The sequence below is a fragment of the Manacus candei genome, unplaced genomic scaffold, assembly GCF_025592945.1.
Source record: "Manacus candei isolate 608988 ecotype Guabito, Panama unplaced genomic scaffold, ASM2559294v1 h1tg000056l, whole genome shotgun sequence".
Lineage (NCBI taxonomy): Eukaryota > Metazoa > Chordata > Aves > Passeriformes > Pipridae > Manacus > Manacus candei.
Genome location: NW_026138104.1, coordinates 1,307,753 through 1,328,986, shown reverse-complemented (window position 1 = coordinate 1,328,986; position 21,234 = coordinate 1,307,753). Strand labels below are relative to the sequence as shown.

The following is a 21,234-nucleotide window of genomic DNA, read 5'->3' as shown; positions in this document are numbered from 1 at the left end:
TTAAAGTTTAAGCATGTCTTGGTAAATTTCCTTTTTTTTTGCTTGAATCAATTTTAACTTTAATTCTCAGTCTCTTAGTTATAAGTAATGGTGTTTAAACCTTCATCTTCAGGGAATGTCTTGGTGAAGCACATGAACCCTGTGACTGCCAAACCTGGAAGGACTGGCTACAGAAAATATCTGAAATGAAACCAGAAGAACGTAAGAGCCATGTGGGGCTGGGGGGGGAGGTGAAGCAGGTGTTGTGCTGCTGTTTTGATCTTTTGGGAGGGATTTTTTTTAGTTGCATTAAGTTAAAAACTCATACTGGCTGAAAAATAGGGGTAAAGGGGAAGAAAATGAGGGGCTGCTTCACACTTTAACTGCAACACCGTAGTAGTCTGGTCTTTATAAAACATTTCTCCCCATAAATACACGTGTGGTTCAGTCAGGGCATATAAAACTCCTTTTCCTCCCTTTTAAAGCTTTGTTTCTTTAATTAGTTGATTTATTCCTGAATATTACTTTATTTATCCTGTCCCATTTTAATTCTTTTAGCCCAGTCTACTCTTCTGTTTGAGTAGTGTTCCATGCAGTTTTTGTGTGCTATAAAACTAATTCAAGCCAACAGGTGATAATAATAGTAAGGTTGAGGGTGAACTGCAAGGGAGCTGTAGGAAATGGCTGAATGACAAATAACATTTACTAAAAACACTAATAAATGTTGGGTTTACACAGGACAGACTGATCATTTTCTTGGTCAACATTAACAAAAAAATTAAAGATTAACAGTAATTTGAATACATAACTTACCTTGATTACCACAGTTCAGAGCCTTTCCATAGTGTTAGAAATATTTTGGAAAGCATAGAAAATTTTATAAAGAGGCAAAATACACCCTACTTTGTCAAACTATGCCTGTTTTTCTTATATATATATTTTCTCTTTTATAAATTAAATGTCATATATACTGTATATAAATTTGTATAGAAATAGATGTGTGGAAATCTAAAGAAATAATAAGTGTAGTAATATTATATATAATATGTATAAAGTAGAAAATGTAATAATAAAAGTGTATTTATATATGTGAGAAATGTATATAGTGAAGAACTTCAATATTTTGTCAAGCAAACAGATAAACATGCATCTTTCCTCACCTGATTTTCACAAAAGATTACACAAGTACAATTTCGACCTCTCTGTTTTTGCATGCTCTATATCTTCCTGTCACCCCCTAAAAGTTGTGGGAGTGAGTGAGGCCTATGAAGATGCTGCCAACTGCCTGTGGTTATTGACAAACTCCAAACCGTGCGCCAACTGCAAATCTCCAATTCAGAAGAATGAGGGCTGCAACCACATGCAGTGTGCAAAGGTAAGAAAGACCCATCATACAATCTCTTGTGGAACCATCGTTCAGGTTTGTATGTCCTGTACACATTTTAGGAGCACAGAGGTCCAAAACCTCTGAAGTGTCATGCCTGAGATCTAATGGAACCTGTTGCAAGAATTAGGTAATTAGCAAATGTTTAATATTTAGTGAAATCTGTTTGTCTGGCAGGTGAACATTGCAATGACTGAAATTTCATAAACACCTAAGAATTAAGGGCAATTCAGTATGAAACTTAGATGGTTAAATCATCATTAATAATGTAGAAGATAGAACAGTTTTAGTTTGTAGAAGATGTTAGCATTTTAAGGAAGGGTAAGCTTTAATGAAGGTTTTGCCTTACTGTATTTTTCTTTTGCATTATTTCTCTGACATAGCAACAAAGCAGAGAAGTTTAGGTGGAAAACTGTAAACAGGAATTAACCAGCAGGAATGAAAAGACAACCAGAAGTAATTCCAAGGGAAACGTATTGGTGACAACAGCCAGAAAATTAGTCATGAGTTTGCTACCAAAATAGAACAAAATATTTTTGCTGTGAGTTCAGTATCATTTGAGAAGGCTTTTTTTCTCAAAATAGCTAAAAACGGCACTTCTAGAATACTGTTTCTTTATGTCAGATCTTACATAACTACAAATACTACCTCTTGGAGGACCATCATTAAAAATAAGAAAGGACCACACACTTGACATAGTTGGCCTACAATGAAAAGCTAACAGATTTAGAAAGTAATTCTTTTATTTTTCTGAAATGCAGGTGTCTCTCCATTGCTATACATATCCCATTTTCTTTATATTATCACATATTCTCTCTCTTCCTGTGATATGAATTGAAGGTTGGGAGTTTTTTTTATGTCATTGACAGCAGAGAACAAATTCTCGTCCACTTTGATTTATGCCGAGTTTCCTGGTTTGGTGTTTTGGGGTTTTTTTTCTTTAAATGATTTTTAAAAGAGCTCATAAATTCCATAGTGCTTAAAACTGTATGTTGTTTGCAGCTGTTGCCTCATCTGAGCAACTGAGCTCATCTCAATTAAGCAAAGTATGGCTTCAGGCTGGAGATGACTTTGGCCATTAAACACTGTTAAATATAGATAATTTAATTCTGTACCATTCTGAGGCACTGGCTGACAACCACAGTTGTCTTTTTTTCTTTGATGCTATACCTTATAAACAGCTTAAAATGTCCTTAAAACAGTCAGATTCCTTTTGTCATCGAGAAATCTCTTCAAGCAGCAGCTGCCTCCCCTCAGCCTAGTGAGGAAGGAGAGGAAGGGTGTCCTCAAGCCCATTGCAGGGCTCAGACATGAGGTATAGTGGTCACCACACTTGTTGCTTCCTCTGCTGAATTAACAGGAAGCTCACACCTACTACATGATGGGCTATAGCTGCCTCTTAGCAGCTGGCATGTACCTTGGTGTAGAGGAGGATGCTCCTTACTCATATAATCATTTTTCTGTACTTAAGCAGACATCTTCATACTGTTTTATGAGCCTAGTTTCTCACAAGGCAAGGCTTAGGCAGTCCTGCTCTCTCATGACCCTCATGTAGTTGTTTTTTAACCTGGGTACTTTGAACCAGATTTGAAGGAACAGGAGGGGCTTCATAGATAATAAATTGCTGCAAGTTTCTTGAAACTTGGTAGCTGTATGGTGCAGAGGCTTAATTTGTACTGCCATCAAGAGAGAGGCTGAAATACCTACCCAGCAGTTACTTGCTCAGCAGTTACCTGTTCTACTTGGCTCAGACTGTGGCCAGACAGCAGGTGGGACATGAACAGTTTCTGTGTTGTTTAAAAAAATGGGACTTTTTTTTTTTTTGCAATAACAAAACCCCAGGCCTGATCAGGTGTATTTGATTTACTTCATCCACTTAACATGTAGATCCAATGCAAGCCTGTGATCCAAGGAACAAGAATGATGACCTATATGGTTCGATAAATGGATCTCCTTAGTTAGTAAAATAAGGAAGGAGACTGCCCAAAAATTTTTTACTACTCAGAATGATGTTAATTCAGTTGCTCGTGGAGGAATAATGATGCCTAACTGCAAATCGAAAATGTTTCAACTTCTTTTTTTCTTTTTTTTTTCCTTTTTTTTTTTTTCTGAAGTGCAAATATGACTTTTGCTGGATATGCTTAGAAGAATGGAAGAAGCACAGCTCTTCCACTGGAGGCTACTACAGATGCACACGCTATGAGGTTATTCAGCACGTAGAGGAACAGTCCAAGGAGATGACTGTAGAGGTAACAAATGAATATGTGTTTTTGAAAAATACCACTAAGGCTGCAATTCTCCATTTAGGATAAGTTTAATCAAAATTCTTCCAAAACCAAGTTCCAAATGGAAAAATACAGCCTTAAATATATCAAAGAGACAGAAAGAAAGCACTGCTTATTTGTGGATAGAAACATAAAATTTTTGACTTTGGTAATAATCACTGGTGACTTTGCTCAAGACATTTTACTTCTCTGTGCCATGGTTTCCTTTTGTGAAATGGGCATGATGATCCTGTAATTAGCTGCTATGCACTACAGAAGACTTGCCTTAATTTTGGCATTTGGAAAGTCGCTCTAAATAGCAGGCACTCACAGTGTATCAATTCTTTGGCTACAGTATTTGCAGACCTGTGAATTTCACAAATTACTTTTGTCTCTTTACTTACGTGGCACCATCAGCATTGCATACAATAGTTCATGTAGAAAAGAAAAAGTTGGTTATTTAATTATATCTAATGGTGATTCTGTATTAATTCATAAGATTTATTTTGGTTTATTTTGTTTCCAGGCTGAAAAGAAGCATAGAAGATTTCAAGAGCTTGATAGGTTTATGCACTATTATACAAGATTTAAGAACCATGAACTTAGCTACCAGGTGTGGGTCAAGCCATTTTTACTGATTTTTGGTTTTATTAATCCAAAAATAATTATCTTATTGTGTTTTATTTATTTTATTTTTCTAGTTAGAACAGCGCCTTCTAAAAACAGCCAAAGAAAAGATGGAGCAGTTGAGTAGAGCTCTCAGTGGAAGTAAGTATTTGCTGTGATCTATGAATTTGATTTGAAATTACATGTGATTGGCTAAACCTTCCTTTTTTGCATAGAGCTCACATTGGTCTGCAGTGTGATGTGATCCCTTCAGTACTAGAATTCATAAGTGTTGGATGAAAGCTAAATGTACAGTAAATCTTACGTATTTCAAAGACTCAAGGAGATAGTAGCATTAGTAAGAAATTATTGTTCTTACCTCTTTTAGTAAGAACACTGTGCAGCCATCTGTGCTGCTGTTTACTTGCAAAATATTTAACTGATATGCACAAAAGTGATGCTGACATCAGCAGGAAAATATTTTCACAATGTTTGTTTCATATTGCAGCTGAGGGAGGCTGTCCTGATACCACATTCATTGAAGATGCAGTGCAAGAGCTTCTAAAAACTCGCCGCATTCTTAAGTGTTCTTATCCATATGGATTCTTCTTGGAGCCTAAAAGCACAAAGAAAGAAATATTTGAACTTATGCAGGTAATACATGGACATATTTTGCTTTTCTAATGGCACTTTATTTTTTTTATGTTAGTTTTCAGTGTCTTTTTGCCATTTTTGTAGTATAAAACTGATATACCTGTTTTGTATTTGTAACCAAGTTTGGAAAAGTAGCACATTTTTTTTACAACGATTGCTGCGAAAGGAAGGGGATAAAGACAGATAGAAGGAGAAAGAAAAAAAATTTCCTGTTAATCTGTGAGGGTAACATTTTAGCTTCAGTCTTCATCTCCTTCTCTACCTCCTCTATCCTGTCTTTCCCTACTGATGTATCTTTACATCTGGGTGAAGGCAAAAGTGGGGGACTACCTGGGACTGCTGACTCCTTTCCTGTCCCTTAGGTCCCTTGAAGATGTTCAATATGTCTGAGTGCAGGGAAATCCTGCTCCAAGGTGTAGGACAGCATGTAGGTCAGTAACAGAGGAGGCTAGAGGGCAGACATTTCAGGGTATTTTGGTATTTCAAAAGGTATTTTCAGGAAAATGGATATCACTCCTCTCAGTATATATGGCAAAGAGCTCTACCTGAGTCACGTTTTACTGTAAAACTATTTTATTCTGTATTATTAACTATTGCAGACAGACCTAGAAATGGTCACTGAAGACCTTGCACAGAAAGTGAACAGGCCTTACCTTCGGACGCCTCGCCATAAAATCATCCGCGCAGCTTGTCTCGTGCAGCAGAAGCGGCAAGAATTCCTGGCCTCTGTGGCCCGTGGTGTTGCTCCTGCAGACTCTCCAGAAGCACCCAGACGCAGGTAATCCTTACAAAACACTGCACAAGTCAAAAAAAGTTCATTTGATAGCTGCCAAAGTGGGTGAATCCACTGTTGTTTTTTGACTATGAGATAGATGCTAAGTGTGGTGGTTGTAAATCATTGTGGTGGTGATATTTCTTGGACATTCGATCCTTATGGGATTACAGCCTTTGGGGAAAAATGTATTTGAGGATCACTGCTCTACTGTTGCAACATAAATTGCTTCCCCATTTGTGATATATTAATGATTAGATTAGGCTTCCATTTCACTTTTTTTTATCAAGATTGCCACTAAATGCCTGATACACTTCAAAAATCTCTTAGGTATTTGCTAAAAATATCACGTACTTCTGTCATAGTCAAAAATTTATTTGTAGGGCTTTCTAGATTAATTTTGAGGCAAGAATTAAAGGAGAAGACTTGTTAAGTTTAGAGAGTTACAATTGCTCTAGTTTTTAAATTTCAATAGGTTTTGAAGCTCTGGAGGTTGTTCATATTTGTTCGACTTCTAAACTTGATGGTATATCTTTCCATTTTATAGCTTTGCTGGTGGAACATGGGATTGGGAATATTTAGGATTTGCATCCCCTGAGGTAAACTATTTCCTTTTAATTTTTTTAACTTAGTTCTGCATATTCTAGAAACACAGGTACGATCACAATCTGCATGAAGAGCTGCTTTATTTTGAGTCAAAGCATTTCAAGTTGGTTAAGCTTTCATTTCATTTATTTCACAATAGAAGGAAATATATTCATAGCTAATTGTGCAATGACTCTAAGCAATGCCTCTATATGATATAGTTATTTAAGGGGACATTAGAGAAGCTATTTTGAGTTCATCATTTTCCAAGTACCTAACCAGTTTTATAATTGAATATAAACTGGTGTCTGTGTGCTGCAGAACCTTAAAATAATAAATATATGAAATCGTTTAGATTACTTTTGAATGCAACATTAGTCCAGCAGAATTTGACAAAAAGCCCAAGAAATTTCCATCCTTCTGTCACAATCCAAGAAAAACATGCAGTCATACACATAAATATTGTTAACTATTTCAAATGTTTATTTTTATTGTTCTGTATTGAAGCAGGATGAAAATTGCATACTCAAATGACATTAACTTTTGCTACTTAACTAAGAATGAAAATTATAATTTTTAAATTAATATTCTATGATCTGTATTTGGGAAAGAGTAAGTAGTTTTAGAGACTCTGCCCTAAAATATGAGAAACTTCCTATAAAGCTTTCCTTTAGCGTCTTAATTTTTATTAGATGTTTTGAGAACATTAGATTAAAGCATTCAGTCAGGAAGGAAACTTCATTTCAGTATTTCCTTGGTGCTGTTTTCTTTCTATCTAGTCATTTTTAAGCATCCTAGAAAACTCCATGTACTTTTTCTATATATTTCCTTTACTATTGTTGCTGGTGAGCATCACGCTGGTGAGAAAATGGCTCGCTTCTCTACAAAAGATCAGCTTGCTTCTCCTGTCCAGTTCCTTTAGTTCTTTCTTTTGAAATAATGCCACATTTGACAATGTCAAACTCATTATGATGTTACTGTATCATCAATGGAACTGGTTATGAGAAAAAGCTGGTAAGAAATGTGTTGATAAGCTGTTCAGCAGCAGGTGCCATTGCAGCTGTGCTTAGATCATTGCTTATGAGTTTTTATGACTTGGCTAAATGTGGCACTGTGTAATGCAAGTTGGTTTCTTTGCTATGTAGCTATCATGAATACTTGCAACCACCTATGCTAAAGGAATTTTGTAGAATTAGTAATGGTTATTTTTGTTTATTTTAGTGCATTTCACTACAAAGTGTTTTACATAGTGCTGTACTTTTACTGACAAGCAGTAGAGTGACTGTGTATAGCAGATTATTATAGAAAACAAAATCTTACTGATTTTAGCAAGGAATGCTGGTTGTTGTAGAACACTTTGTGAAACCAAGATATTCTTACCCAACACAATTAAAACTCCTTTTGCTCACATGTAGAAAATTGTTCCTTGTAATTAGAAATAAACTTTCATACATAGTAATTAAGATCTCTTTCTAAAGAGATCTAGATCTCTCTAAAGAGATCTAAAGCAACCAAAAGTTAAATGGCTCTTAGTAAAATCTATTATTTTATTGCAAATAAATGACAGATAAGATCTGATACGATTAATAAATCTTAGTGTTCAGCAATCACTTCCCATTATTACTTTCATGATTCATAATGTTATAATTATATATTTTTAAAATAATTCAGTTATATTGTTCTATATCAAGGTTTGATTTTGTGTTGTTTGGGGCACTGCCTTCCATTTAGAAAAGCTCTGAGCTCACTAAGAGCTGGAAGAATATTTTAGAGAAGAATCACTTCCTTTTTACCCTGTTTTTTTATGGTGTTCCACAGACTAAAAAGCATATACGACTAACCACAGTTGAAGACAGTATTGGGCTAAATGGACCTTTTGTCCAGCTCAGTAACGCTATTTTTATGTTCTTACCATTTTCATGGATCTTGTTACATAGATAAAAATCTGCCCATGCTGATGATTTAGTGACTATTCCTTTTGGCTTGCATATGTCACAGTGAATAAGGATTTGGTCTGAGACAGTTCATGGAAAGAAAACATGCTCCCATAATATCATCTACACATTGTGTAAGAGAAATGATACTTCTGGATTTAAGTTTTAGGTTCTTTATATATTGAGATATTCTGTGATGAAGAGTTAATATAAGAAAGGAAAAGTAATGGTACTGGTAGCTTCCCCAGTTCATTTGGCCAAATGAAGCCTTTGGGTTACGGATTTCCCAACTTGGGGCTCAGGAAAATAAAGAGTAGTGTTCTTTGCTGAAGAGAAGCGCCAGTACTGTGTGTATATTTTTATTGCCTTGTGTAAATGCATAACTGCAATTAACAAAAAACCTTAGCTACACAGTCAGGTTTAGTGTCAGCTGTACAAACCAAAAGCATATCTGGAAATTTGCCCTTGAGCAATATAAAATTAATTTCTTAATATTAGGAAAGGTATGGAAATCAAAACATTTATTTCCAAGTATTAAGATAATTAACCCTTGGGATGTTAGCTTGATGTGGTCAAGAGTGAGTCTTTTCCATAAATGTTATATAAACTGGTTTTGGTAAATACACATAATATGAGAAAATACAGGCTGTAGGAGTTAAAACCCAGGGGTATGGCTCGTTAGCAGCTTAGGTTAGGCAAAAATAGAGGAGATTTGTAATTGATGGAATAAAAATCTATCAAAGACAGCTCAGTAGAAGAGTATCAGCTGTGGCTTAAGAAGTTCCTGAGCCATAGTGTCCTGGAGGCTGGGAAGAGTATATGATGTATGTCTGCCAGCTTTCTGTCATCTCTTAAAAGTTATTTCATACTGGGAATTGCTGGCAACAGAGATTCTGAGATAACAATTGGTCTGATTCACATTAATTGTTTTTATGTTCCAAAATCACTATGTATACATTTATTAAAAAGTGTGTCAGTGTGTGTATATGAAGTTTGGCATCAAAGCTTGTAGACAAAAAATGTGTACTTAATGGAATTCTTGAAAAAGGAGATTGCAAGTATTAAAATGTTGGTAGTACATCAAGTATTTTTCTTTGCAAATTTATTATTTTATAGATAGGATTACCTTGGAATTATTTTTGTTGTTTATGTTAAGCGTTGCATGATACAACTTGCAATTCATTTTTCTGGAAGCAGGTGATTTTATAATAAACGTATAAAATCACACATTTTTTATAAAAATGTGGTGCTTGTAACTCAGAAAAATAGTCCTGCATGCTGCCCTGTGTTTTGTAACCTTTGGTTTATGCAGGAATATGCTGAATTTCAGTATCGGAGGAGGCACAGACAGCGTCGACGTGGAGACATGCATAGTCTGCTCAGTAATACTCCAGACCCTGACGACCCCAGTGAGAGTACATTAGGTATGAACCTGCCTGGGGCTGGGCTTTTTCTCTTCCTGACTCAGAAATTGCTAGAAGTGACCACAATATTTGTTCTTCTGTGGATACAATTTAAAAAAGGTTCAAATACATTGCTGTATACAACATAAAGGCTTGTCTCTGTTAGAAGTGTTGTTGACTTCATTGTGGCTGCTCCTCTTCTTAAAGAGAAATGCATTGATCTTCCCACTAACAACTCCTCGGCTGTTTAGCACAGGTTTGCTTTCCTGAAGAAATTTTGAAAGGCACTCATATATACAAGCTCTTTTACACCAATTAAAAGGACCAGTTGTGTATAGAGTGTAGAAGAAGGTTCCCCTGCTACAGGCCTGTGGAAGGTTATCATAAGGCTGTGTTTCAAAATCCTGCTCAGAGGCTGTATTGGCAAAGGTAGACAGGAAAGGAGTTGGCCTGGGCTGTGACTTCCAGCATTCTACTCTTTTGAGCAGTGCTACGGCTGGTAGCACCATCCCTTAAGGTCACTGTAACTTGGCTGTCTGGGATGTCTCAGTTCCACCAGGACCTTGGCAAAGGTAAAAAATAGCTTGAATCCAAATCATATTGTGACACTGTTTCTGCAGAGTTGCCAGTTTGTGGCATGCTGCACAAACTCTCATTGCTGTGTCTCATGAACTAAAGTCCTATACTTTACTTGTTCTTTAAAACCAAAAGGAGAAATCCTTTACTGAGGAGAAAGAATCAAATGCTTTGGTTCTTCCCTATTGCAAATAAAATGCAAAACCATCTTGTTAGTTTGAGGACCAGAATTTGACTGAACACTTGGATGTGGTAGTGATGACCAGTTCAGTGTTAAAGCATGCAAGAGAGTATTAGTTTGTCTCAGTCTATTTCATTTTGAGTTTTGCAGTGTAAGATTCCATTTTCCAAAGTCAAAAGAGCTGCATTTATTTTTATTACAGAGAATTTCTTTCTGAAAATGGCATTTTACTTCTATTTTTTGTTGGTTTTTTTAAGAAAACAGCAATGTCAGTAGTTAAGTTTACACTAATGACTCTACTCTTAATTATGCTGCAATGTTAGGGTAAAAATTACTCTAATGTTAACATTACAGCTGAGGTTTTGTCTTTGAAAGAACAGAGAAATGGGCAAACATTTGTAATCCATCTGTAAATACATCCTGTATTGTGTCCATGTGCAGTATTTTTCAGGGCTTTCCATAAATCTTGTCTGTGCCTTTGCCCCTTCTGCCAACAGGCTCGTGCTCCTGATAGCATAACCCATCCTTTCAAGGAGGAGAAGAAGGGCATTGAGAGTAGAAAGGTACAAATGAGCCAGGCAGTCAGTGGGAAACAGTGAGACTGGTGTTTTGCCATTGTGTAAGAGTTGGTGTGGGAGGAGTGGTTTGGATTGTTTCATTCAGAGTGAATAAAGGAGTAAAATTACACAATTGGAATCCAAAAGGAAGAGATTCTGTAAGTAGATAATAGTGGAAAAGGTTTCCTCGCTGGTTCTTCAACCATTTTTGTTTCAATTGCCCAAACAGACACTCAGGAAGGTGGGAGTAGTAGAAGACATGGCACCTCCATGGTGAGTTCAGCTTCTATGGGTATTCTGCACAGCTCTTCGCTTCATGACTATACCCCTGTCAGTCGCTCTGAAAACCAGGATTCTCTTCAGGTATCTCTCCTAATCTCTTTTCCATTCTCTCTGCTTTATCTGCCTTCCTCTGCTCTGCTTTTCTATGTCATTTTGTCTCTCTGCAAATTTTCTTAATTCTTCAATGAGACAGGGAGAATCTAGGACAACAAATTACACATTCACACTGGTAAGAATTGCTAAACAATTACTAATGTAACAATAGTCACCTTTTAAATTGTGTTGTCAGTCTGTCAGTAAGAATTGATTCTGATGAATGACCTATAGGAATAATGAATGAATTTCAGATTTGAGCCCAAATTACTTTTCATCCAAAATATGTAACAAGATGCAAGGTTTATGCTGAGAGCAACTTTATGTATTTCCACAGGCTCTGAGTTCTTTGGATGAAGATGACCCAAACATCCTGCTAGCTATTCAGCTGTCATTACAGGAATCTGGCTTGGCCATAGATGAAGAAACGAGAGACTTTCTAAATAATGAGGCATCTTTAGGAGCAATAGGTACCTCTTTGCCTACAAGATTGGACTCTGCTCCCATAAGTATAGACAACCCGAGGGGTGCTTTGAGCAGCTCTGAGCTGTTAGAACTTGGTGACAGTCTGATGAGACTGGGTGCAGGCAATGATCCCTTTTCAGCTGATCGTCTTCATTCACACCCCTGCAGTGATACAAGAAGTGGATTATACTCAACATCTAGTGATGCTGATTCCAGCAGTCAAGATCCCCATACCAATGAAAATCTACTTGGAAATATTATGGCCTGGTTTCATGACATGAACCCACAGAGTATTGCTCTGATCCCCTCAACAAGTACAGAAACAGATGAGGAGTCACAGCAACCCAGTACTGAAGATGGGTCAGCAGGGCAACCAAATCTTAGAGACACAGGGCTGGAGCCTCAGGAAGAGCATGCACTATTTGAGGATGCACTCAAAAACGAAGGCAGAGGAACCCAGACAGAGGAAAGCACTTCTGAAGAAAACATTATTCCAAGTGAAACAGTATCACAAATTGGTGATAATAACAGGGAGGTAACAAGCACCCTGGATGCTTCAGGAGATACTGCAAGTCAGACTCCTCAGACCTCAAGTGAATGGATTGAACATGTGCATCTGGTATGAACAAAAACTAAATCTGAAGTAAAAGAATGGCAGTGACAGATGGTACAGTATGTGGAGTAAGCATTATGGAGGCTTTGATCCACATAACTACAGCTCAGTTGTAACCACTGATGTAACAACGGATATTTAGGAGTTCTCTTGAATTGTAGTTCTTCATAATAATGTGAACCTTTCAAGGAATATCCTTCGCATTTATTTAGGTAGTACTTGCCTTTTTGCTCTCAAGAGAAAGGAATAAGTAGGTTGTATTCCACATTCCTAATACAATGCAGCATCTGTTTAGCCTTAGGTTGATGATCCTTAACTTGAAAGTATGGATTAAAGGCTTACACTGATTATTTTGGTTGGTTTTCCTAAAAAATAGTTTATTCCATTTTTTTAGAAATCATTATTTCACCAAAATAACACCTGGCAGTTCATTTGCATTTTGGTTTTGTTTTCCATAACTTTTCCTTACTCATTTTGCATTTTTGTTAGCAGTGTGAACGGAGGTATTTAATGCTTCTCTTTAGTACTGCTCCAGGAACAAGTTTTAGGGGATATTCTTTCCCATTAAAATCAAAGATTTTTTCATGTCTATTTACAGTCCAAATGTGCCAAACTGTGAACGGTTAACTGGCAGTAGCCTAATGAAACAGTGCAGTGTTACTCTATCCAACTAATCCCACAATTCTTAGCAGTGAAAGAAACCACTGGGTAGCATTGCTTCTCTAAATTTAACTGGCATGTGTTGCCACGGTGACTGCATTTAATTAAATGTAGCCTGTATCTTAAGTTAATAAAACCTAATGCTGCTGTTAAACAGTTATTTTAAATATTAAAATACAGTGAGCTAGCAACAGCTATGCTGTATTTTAAGAGACACTTTAACGGAAGTGCAATCATAGTTCTTTGTTTTCATAATTCTACAAAGCATTTTATGCACTAATAGTGCAATTACTTTTAATGATAACATTTTATAAAAATATAGGAATACAGAATTTTCATATATTAGTCCCACAATTAAAACTTCAGATAACACATTCTGCTCAACATGTTACGGTGCCTTTGCCTAACCCAACTGGATAGTTGCCACAGTTAAACAAGTAATTCAAATTCAGTGTGTTCTGGAGTAACTATGCTATTAATTGCAAAGACCTCCATAAAACCACCCATGGCCTTGCCTTTACAGTAAATAACTAAACGTTCAGTCAGTGTTTTTGCATAAACAAAACACTACTAGGTATTTGTTCAATTGCACAATATTCATTTGCTGTGTGATTACTGTTTAGTGTAAGAAAAAAAAATTAAAAAAAAAACAAACCACAAAAAACCTTTTCCTAGTTGTTGTACCGTGAAAAAAACAAAATATACTGGTTTTAGATTTGCTTAAAAGCATCAATCTACAGTTAGTGAAATACAATGGTACAGTATGTAATTACAACTAGAGTAAGTTGTTCAAATGGCTGTTTTAATTACATATAATCAAAACTTGTCATAACATGAGCAAATTACATACACTCCATTTTAAGTTTTGCTTAACTGTTACCAGAGATTTGTTGATATAAAAGTTTATTACTACTGAGTGTGTATAGGCAAGTGTCATGATAGCAAAGTTTATGTATTGATTACTGTGAGTTCAAGTGAGTGTTTTGGTAACTAATTCATGCAAATCCAGCTTTGGAACCTTGCAGTCACAAGGTTCATATTAGTAAAAAAATGAATTAAGAGTATTTTACCTTTACCCCATAAAAACCTTGTCCATTTTGCAAGCATCTTTAGAGAAAATGAATAGAATAGTCTCAAATAATTTTCCAACTTTTCCTCTAGCCACCCTACTCCTGACATAATATTGAGCCTTTGAAAAATACCTGTAGGTATAAAGTCCTTCAACTAAAACAGTCCTTCATGACCCGTCATCATGAATTGGTCTGAAAGGTGTTTAACTCACATAGCTTCCTTGAATTTCTGAGTAGAAAGATTCTCACAAAAAGAATATGTATTGCATTGAGATGTCTTGCAAAGTTACAGTAAGATATGTAAGAGTGCTCTCTGTGAAGATAGTGAAGTTTGTGGGTTCTGGTTTTTTGTAATTTGGTTAGGTTGTGCAGTATATCCATTGTTTCTGTGTTACTCTTATGAGCATGAAATTAGCCTATTAAATTTGTATTTTCTTGGTACTTATTTTAACACCATATTCATTGACTTTACAATTCAAAAATAAAAGTTTGGCAAGACTATTTTGTAAACCTGTTAATTTTATAATGTAAAAAAATTACTCTAACCTTGAATTGTTATTTGCACTTTCATAGTCTATACTTGATACATTCCCACTTTATATACAAGTAGGATACTACAACCATGTAGATGTTTGGCCAAATGAATGCTGTTAATAATATGTAAAATTCTTTGATTAAACATTTATTACTTAAACTAATTCCGTTCTGTCTTATTACATCTTAGACTTACTGTAGCAGATCCTTGAGACTGCTGACAGACATTTTTAGGATATGTTTAATCATGTGTCACATTAGGTGGGGACCACGTAGTAATTGAATGTTTTGATTTGTAAATATAAGGTACCATCATTAAGCTTTGAAAACAAAATCTAAACCAGACATTAATTACTACAGCCATATTTTGCACTTGTTCTTTGTAGAGTAAAGCCTTGTCATTACAAATAGTGGTGCTAAAGAGGGGATGGGGCTAATTTTTGTGGAAGATTCTGTTAATCAGCGTTACTTAAGTGCCACTTAATATCCAGTCTTCATTGTTACCAGGCAATTCCAGAGCGCCTCTGTTACATTAACAGGCACTAAACTGTTCTGCTTGTTGTTACAGTAATGCCATCAACTTCCTCCACCACTCATTCCAAGATCACAGAATGTTTTTAGTTGAAAGGGACCTTAAAGATCATCCAGTTCCAACCCCCCTGCCATGAGCAGGGACACCTTCCACCAGACCAGGTTGCTCAGAGCTCCATCCAGTCTGGCCTTGAACACTTCCAAGGATGGAGCATCCACAGCTTCTCTGAGCAACCTGTTCCAGTGCCTCACCACCCTCACAGAAGACATCCCACTTTAATACTCATGGAGGCTGGTAAGAATGGAAGCCAAACATGCATAAAGATAGCTAGTTTCTTTACAAAATATTGTCTAGACAATCTCCTTAGAACTGGACAATATAGTGATTACTGTCCTTATTACTCTTCCATAGATCAGCCATATATGGAAACTTGAGAGATGTAGAGAAACCAGTGATCATGCAAGACTGAGTGTCATTTTTAGCATCTTGTCCTCTTAACTGAAGAGCAAGGCAAAAGATGTGCATCAAAAAGATCAACTGTAAATACTGCACAGAGCTGTTAGCTGTCAGTCTTTGTATGAGAGCAAAGAAATGAATGAAGCCTTGACTTTCTGCAATGCCATGCTTTCATTCCACTTCAAAAACAGACAAGCATAGAATTAATACTATTCCCCAAATACTTAACAACATAAAACAATTTAAGTAGTTCATAAAAAAATTACTAAAAATAGAATAACAGAGTAAAGAAAAAATGTTTTCTAACTTAACTGCAAAGCTCTTTCTTCCTCAACTCTTCATAGTCACTTAAGGTTACCTCTTACTAGTGGAATGTTAAAGTTAATTGTTAACAGGTGTTATTTTAAAATTATGCAGGTCTTCATCTTTACAGAAGTCCTTTCTGCATTGAAATGCAAACTTGAGAAGGTTTTTGCATAGTTTTTTTTCTTTTTAGGTCATTTAGATGAATATGAATTTAGATGAATATCTAGATAAATGGAATATAAGCAAGAAAATATTAAATGTAGGTGTTCAGTACTGTGCATACATAATCTTCAGAATTCGTATTATAGTGATATTTTCATCCAAGCATAAGTGTCTTATCCACCATGAGGTGCTGGAAAAATGATGGGGGATTTTATCCTGGGGTTTTTACACTGGAATTGTTCACTCCATTAAAATGATTTTCATCCAAGCATAAGTGTCTTATTCACCATGAGGTGCTGGAAAAATGATGGGGGATTTTATCTTGGGGTTTTTACACTGGAATTGTTCACTCCATTAAAATGATTTACTTTTACATAGTTTCAGGGAGTATTTATCAGTTTATGAACCCAGATGTTTTTCTCTGAGTAATAGTGAACTATGCAAATTATTCATCGGTTATATTTTGGCCACTGCACCTTCTGCTCTAATTATCAGATCAGTTTTATTTATAATAATTTATTGGAAAGAAGGTCTTGTTTGAACACTAGTATTTTTACTCTGCAAATTCTACAGTCAGTCTTATTGTCTTCATTGTTTAATGTGGCAGTCCGTGTAGCCAACCTCAACATGCCCTTAGGGAGGCAAACAAACAGCAATGTCATATTAATTATCCAGCCCAGATTCACTAACGTGATTGCAAAGAATGCTAGAGTTTATACATGTTATAGCAGGAAACTTCACATTCTCCAATTTAAAAAGCAAAACAAACTTACTTTGAAATTAGTGGTCTTTATTTTCAGTTCAGGCACCTGGAGTTTGAGGCCCTCTCTCTGACCATGACTCTTTGTACAAAGTGAGCAGGGAGCTGCCTACCTCAGAGGGAAAGTTCATTAAAAAATGCTACAATGACAATCCCAAGTAACCTGTTAAGTGTAGTTGACTGAAAAAGATAAACTTATCTCCTGTTTTTGAAATCTCAGTGTAAACAGTAATAAACCGGCAATGGTAAATAACTGAGGTTGGTTTGCACTTATTGTGAAATCACGTACAACTGGCAGATGTCCTTTATATATTTTTACTAATTAATTAAAAAGAAAGTCTATGTGATTAACAAGTCAATTTACATGTACAGTGGGAATGTGCATGTTGTGCCTTCAGGCATCATACAGGCTTATAATGGAGACACGAAAACATTCTTTAACAGAAAACAAAGAAAATGAGTTTCCATAGTCACAGTTAACAGCAGTACCCTCTATTGGCACTAGTGCAAAGAGAGTTACTTCCAAAGTCACAAGTGAGGTTGCACCCAAGGCCCACATCATTGCAGCAGCATTGTATAGGCTAAAAACCAAGCCTGAAGTATTTTTAGTGGCATGCAGTTTAGCCAGAACTACTAATTCAAAGACTGAATTAGAAATACTACTGTTCAAAGACTTAATATCAAAACTGCTCCAAGTCCTCAAGAACTGTCTCAAATGAAGCAGAAACAGTAACCTGTGAAGATAACCTGCTAAACAGAAAGCTGGTACTATGAGATCCCCATTTGCAAGGAGATGTAATGGTGACAAATTGCCAGTTGTTACAGGAATAAGTCCTGAGGGCCCAAACCAACAAAACATGACAAGGGCAGAAATACTAACTTTTGTTAAAAGGTGTTATTTCTTGCTGTTCTTGTATCACAGAAGCATTCTAGAGTACAAATAAAGTCACTTCAGAGACAGCTTTGGCATGCTTTAAAAGAACCAAGTACTTGTGGTCATTTTATGTTATCTCTGCCATTGATTTAACTACCCATGTTCCACAGGGCCAAAAACCAAAGACTTCACAAAATCTGAGGTTCTTGGCTCTACCATACACTTGAAGGAGTAATTAAGACCCAGAAGGTGCAAGAAAGGTGCATGCTACCTATGCAAGTAATAATTGTGCAGTGTACCTCAAGAATAGTGTCAGTTTTGGCTATGGGAATGAAAAGAATAAAACCTGCTTTTCTCACAAAAGACGTAGTAAGTACCATAGTACAGGACCATGCAGAAATGCAGAATGCACCAGTCCATCCGATTCATACCCAATTTCATGCATTTACAACACAAACATTTCTGGAAAAGCATTCCAGGTGCATCCTCTGCAGCTGACTGTGGAATGGTGACACTCAGAAAATAAGAACAGAGGATTCTTCAGCTGTGTGCCAGCAGACTACCAGATAGCAGTAGGAAGCTAAGAGGAAACAATGCAATGAAATCCACTGCACAGCAATTCAACTCCTCAAGCAGGAAATGAACAGTGTGTGTGGATGTGCAACATTTCCAATAAAAAACTCTCACTGAGAGGTCCCAGGAAGAAAGGGTTCTGCATTGACAGCCAGTGTGTTTCTAACACAGTCCCCTCCCCAGGTGGAGCCAAGATTTTTTTTCTCCACTTTTTTCTCCTGTCTATTTACATCTGAAGTATCTCAGAGCAGGGATGGGTTCTGATGACTCCAATGGGCAGCCCTTTCTCTTACCGGAGCAAAAATAAAATGAAGTGGAAATTCCCATTAATTGCAAGAAAAGAGTTTTACTCTCCAACTTCATCTGAGCTTACACTGTGTGAAATCCCTCAGCTAAATCAGGCACTTCCAGTTCCAATCAGGCCACAGACTAAGAGTTGCCTTTCAACCCACTTCAAAGACAGGCTAGTTCTATTAAAGAGAATCAGAAAACTGAAGAGGATGCTCAGAATTTAGGATCAACATTCTAAAACTTGGGATCCACCAGAGAGGAACTTAGAGAGGGGTACTTTTAAGAGGTCCTGAGCCCTCCTTCCCTGCTACCCATAATTGCCAGGTATTCGACGGCTCTTAAATCAAAACATTTCAGCTATTGCCTACACAAAAGTGACCAAAAAAGGTCACCCATGCTAGTTCTGTTGGGCAGAACTAAAATAAAAGACATGCTGGTTTTAATTTTTTGACAAAATATGCTAACCACTGCTCTTTCCATTATCTCTCAGGTGAGGTAGGGAGTGATTAAACAGCACTCACAGCCATCCTTGCCTCTCCCTGGTCTTTCATGAGGCCAAAAGAAGTGCACTGTAATCTCAAGGTGTTGTTTGACCTTGAATTACATTGAAATGATAGTCAAAGCCCCACTTTGACTTGCTAAGAAATGGTGAAATAAAACCCTTTTTGACAACATAACTTAAATATGGTTGGCTAAACCCCATTGAATTATCACCTCAAATTAGCTTTCTTAAAGCTTGAGCTTTTTTGGTTTGAGTTTTTTAATTCAAGTTATAATTTAAAAGCAGAAAGTAAAATCATAGCAAATAAGTTATCACAAGATGCAGTAGCATATTTAAGAATATACAGATATATGTAAAATACACACATTCTACATTTGTGGCAGAAAAGAGCCTGCAGCATTGTTTTGGAAAGACTAAAGGGTTAGAAGCCCCAGAGTTGGGAAGATGGTAGGAAGGCTACAGCAAAACTGGAGTTGAAAAAACCTATTTCCAATTTTACTTGTTATCCATTAGCAATGTATCTTATAAAAAGTCGCAAAATGAAAACTTTCACAAAGTATTAAATACTTATCTGGACAGAAATGGACACTGTCATTCATTTCTAGGCCATTTCTACACAGACCACTGATGCTATGCCAACGTGATGGCACTGAGAGGGGCCCCAGCAGTGGAGGACTGCTGAGGTGGGTGGTTGGGAAGAAAAGCAGGCAGAAGCTGGAAAAAAAAGTGGTGGTGGAAAGAGTTTAAAGGTCTCTGTGAGATCACTGATCAGCAAGATAAAACTACAGAGGGATGCATTAAAGAAGTAGGAAACAAAAACAATGCCCGAGAAGTATAAACAGCTGGAAGGTAAATCGGGATTTAAATCAAAATTGAGGAAATAAGCTGGGGACCGGAGACAAGAAAGTCAAAGCTGGTATGAAAGATAGGAGTGCAAGAGGTTAAGCATAGCTGTCTATGAGCCAGTACCAACCCAGGCAAGGCCTCTAGCCACTGCACACTGTGTGAATGGAACATCTGTAAATAGATCCCTGGAAATTATGTCTATTTGTGTCCACTGAGAACAGGACAAAAATAAATCAATTTAATTTGCACCAAAGAAGGTTTATATAAAACCTAAAACGAACACCGAGTATGGGAACTAAGAGGCTGCAAATCATTGTGCATGAATGGGCATTTCTTTCTTAACATCAGACTAAACAAACATCTCCATGGGATGGTCAGAGACCATGTGAGTGGCATCAGGGTGAGGATGTTAGATCCATGGTTCCTCCATGTAGCTCTGAAAGTTTCACAAAGACACACATTCATTACCTTAGGTTTTAAACTATTTGATATGTGACAAAGGGTTCATGCAAGAGGGGCGGTTGGCTTAATGAAGACCAAAACTTCATGTATGTTGAGGGTACTGTTCTCCTGAATCAGGACAACTGTTGGAGCCTGTCTCCTGTCCTCTGACTTTGTGTTGAGCAAGAAGGATGACTGCTGTGAATCCTTGGATGACAGTGCCTGGTGTCCGCCTGCAGATGGGAATGGCACAGGTACCAGAGGCAGCTTCTGTGCTCTGCTTCACAGAATCACAGAATGTTAAGGGAGCTTAAAGATCACCTAGCCCCAGACACCCTGCCATGGGCAGGGACATTCCCACTAGACCAGGTTGCTCAAGGCCTTGTCCGACTTGGCTCTGAACACTGCCAGGGTTGCGGCACACACAGCTTTCCTGGGCAACTTCTTCCAGTGTCTCGCCACTCTCACAGCAAAAAATTTCTTACTAATATCTAACCTAAATTTCTCCTCTTTAGGTTTGTAGGTTCTACCCTGTAGAGCGCCTTCAGGAGGTTGCTGTAAGGTCTCCGCGCAGCAGAGACCTTCTTCCCTTCTCCAGGCAGAACAGCCCCAGCCGCTCCCATCGGGTCTCCCCCTGCCCGCCTCTGTCCCTGAGAGGCACCGTTCTCTCTGCCGCGGCTTCTGCCGACGGGTGAGATGTTCCCTGCGGGGGCCAGGGCTCCTTTCCTTGCGGGGGCCAGGGCTCCTTTCCTTGCGGGGGCCAGGGCTCCTTTCCCGGCGGGGGCCAGGGCTCCTTTCCTTGCGGGGGCCAGGGCTCCTTTCCCGGCGGGGGCCAGGGCTCCTTTCCCGGCGGGGGCCAGGGCTCCTTTCCCGGCGGGG

The 21,234-nt window shown here is 37.5% G+C and overlaps 1 protein-coding gene across 6 annotated transcripts in view; it reads left to right on the top strand.

Annotated features, from left to right (window-relative positions):
* ANKIB1 (ankyrin repeat and IBR domain containing 1) overlaps positions 1-14,776 on the top strand; it is an 82,429-nt gene extending 67,653 nt beyond the window's left edge. For 3 of the 6 annotated variants that reach the window (XM_051802155.1, XM_051802158.1, XM_051802157.1), the window contains exons 10-20: positions 113-201; positions 1,224-1,354; positions 3,478-3,612; positions 4,154-4,240; positions 4,329-4,395; positions 4,742-4,887; positions 5,487-5,665; positions 6,207-6,258; positions 9,491-9,602; positions 11,125-11,258; positions 11,608-14,776. In XM_051802155.1, coding sequence (XP_051658115.1) covers positions 113-201; positions 1,224-1,354; positions 3,478-3,612; positions 4,154-4,240; positions 4,329-4,395; positions 4,742-4,887; positions 5,487-5,665; positions 6,207-6,258; positions 9,491-9,602; positions 11,125-11,258; positions 11,608-12,360 — 1,885 coding nt within the window. In that variant the 3' untranslated portion in view covers positions 12,361-14,776. The remainder of the gene's footprint in view (positions 1-112; positions 202-1,223; positions 1,355-3,477; positions 3,613-4,153; positions 4,241-4,328; positions 4,396-4,741; positions 4,888-5,486; positions 5,666-6,206; positions 6,259-9,490; positions 9,603-11,124; positions 11,259-11,607) is intronic. The other 3 variants (XM_051802159.1, XM_051802161.1, XM_051802160.1) reach the window with 3 other exon arrangements.
* Positions 14,777-21,234: the final 6,458 nt, after the last annotated feature.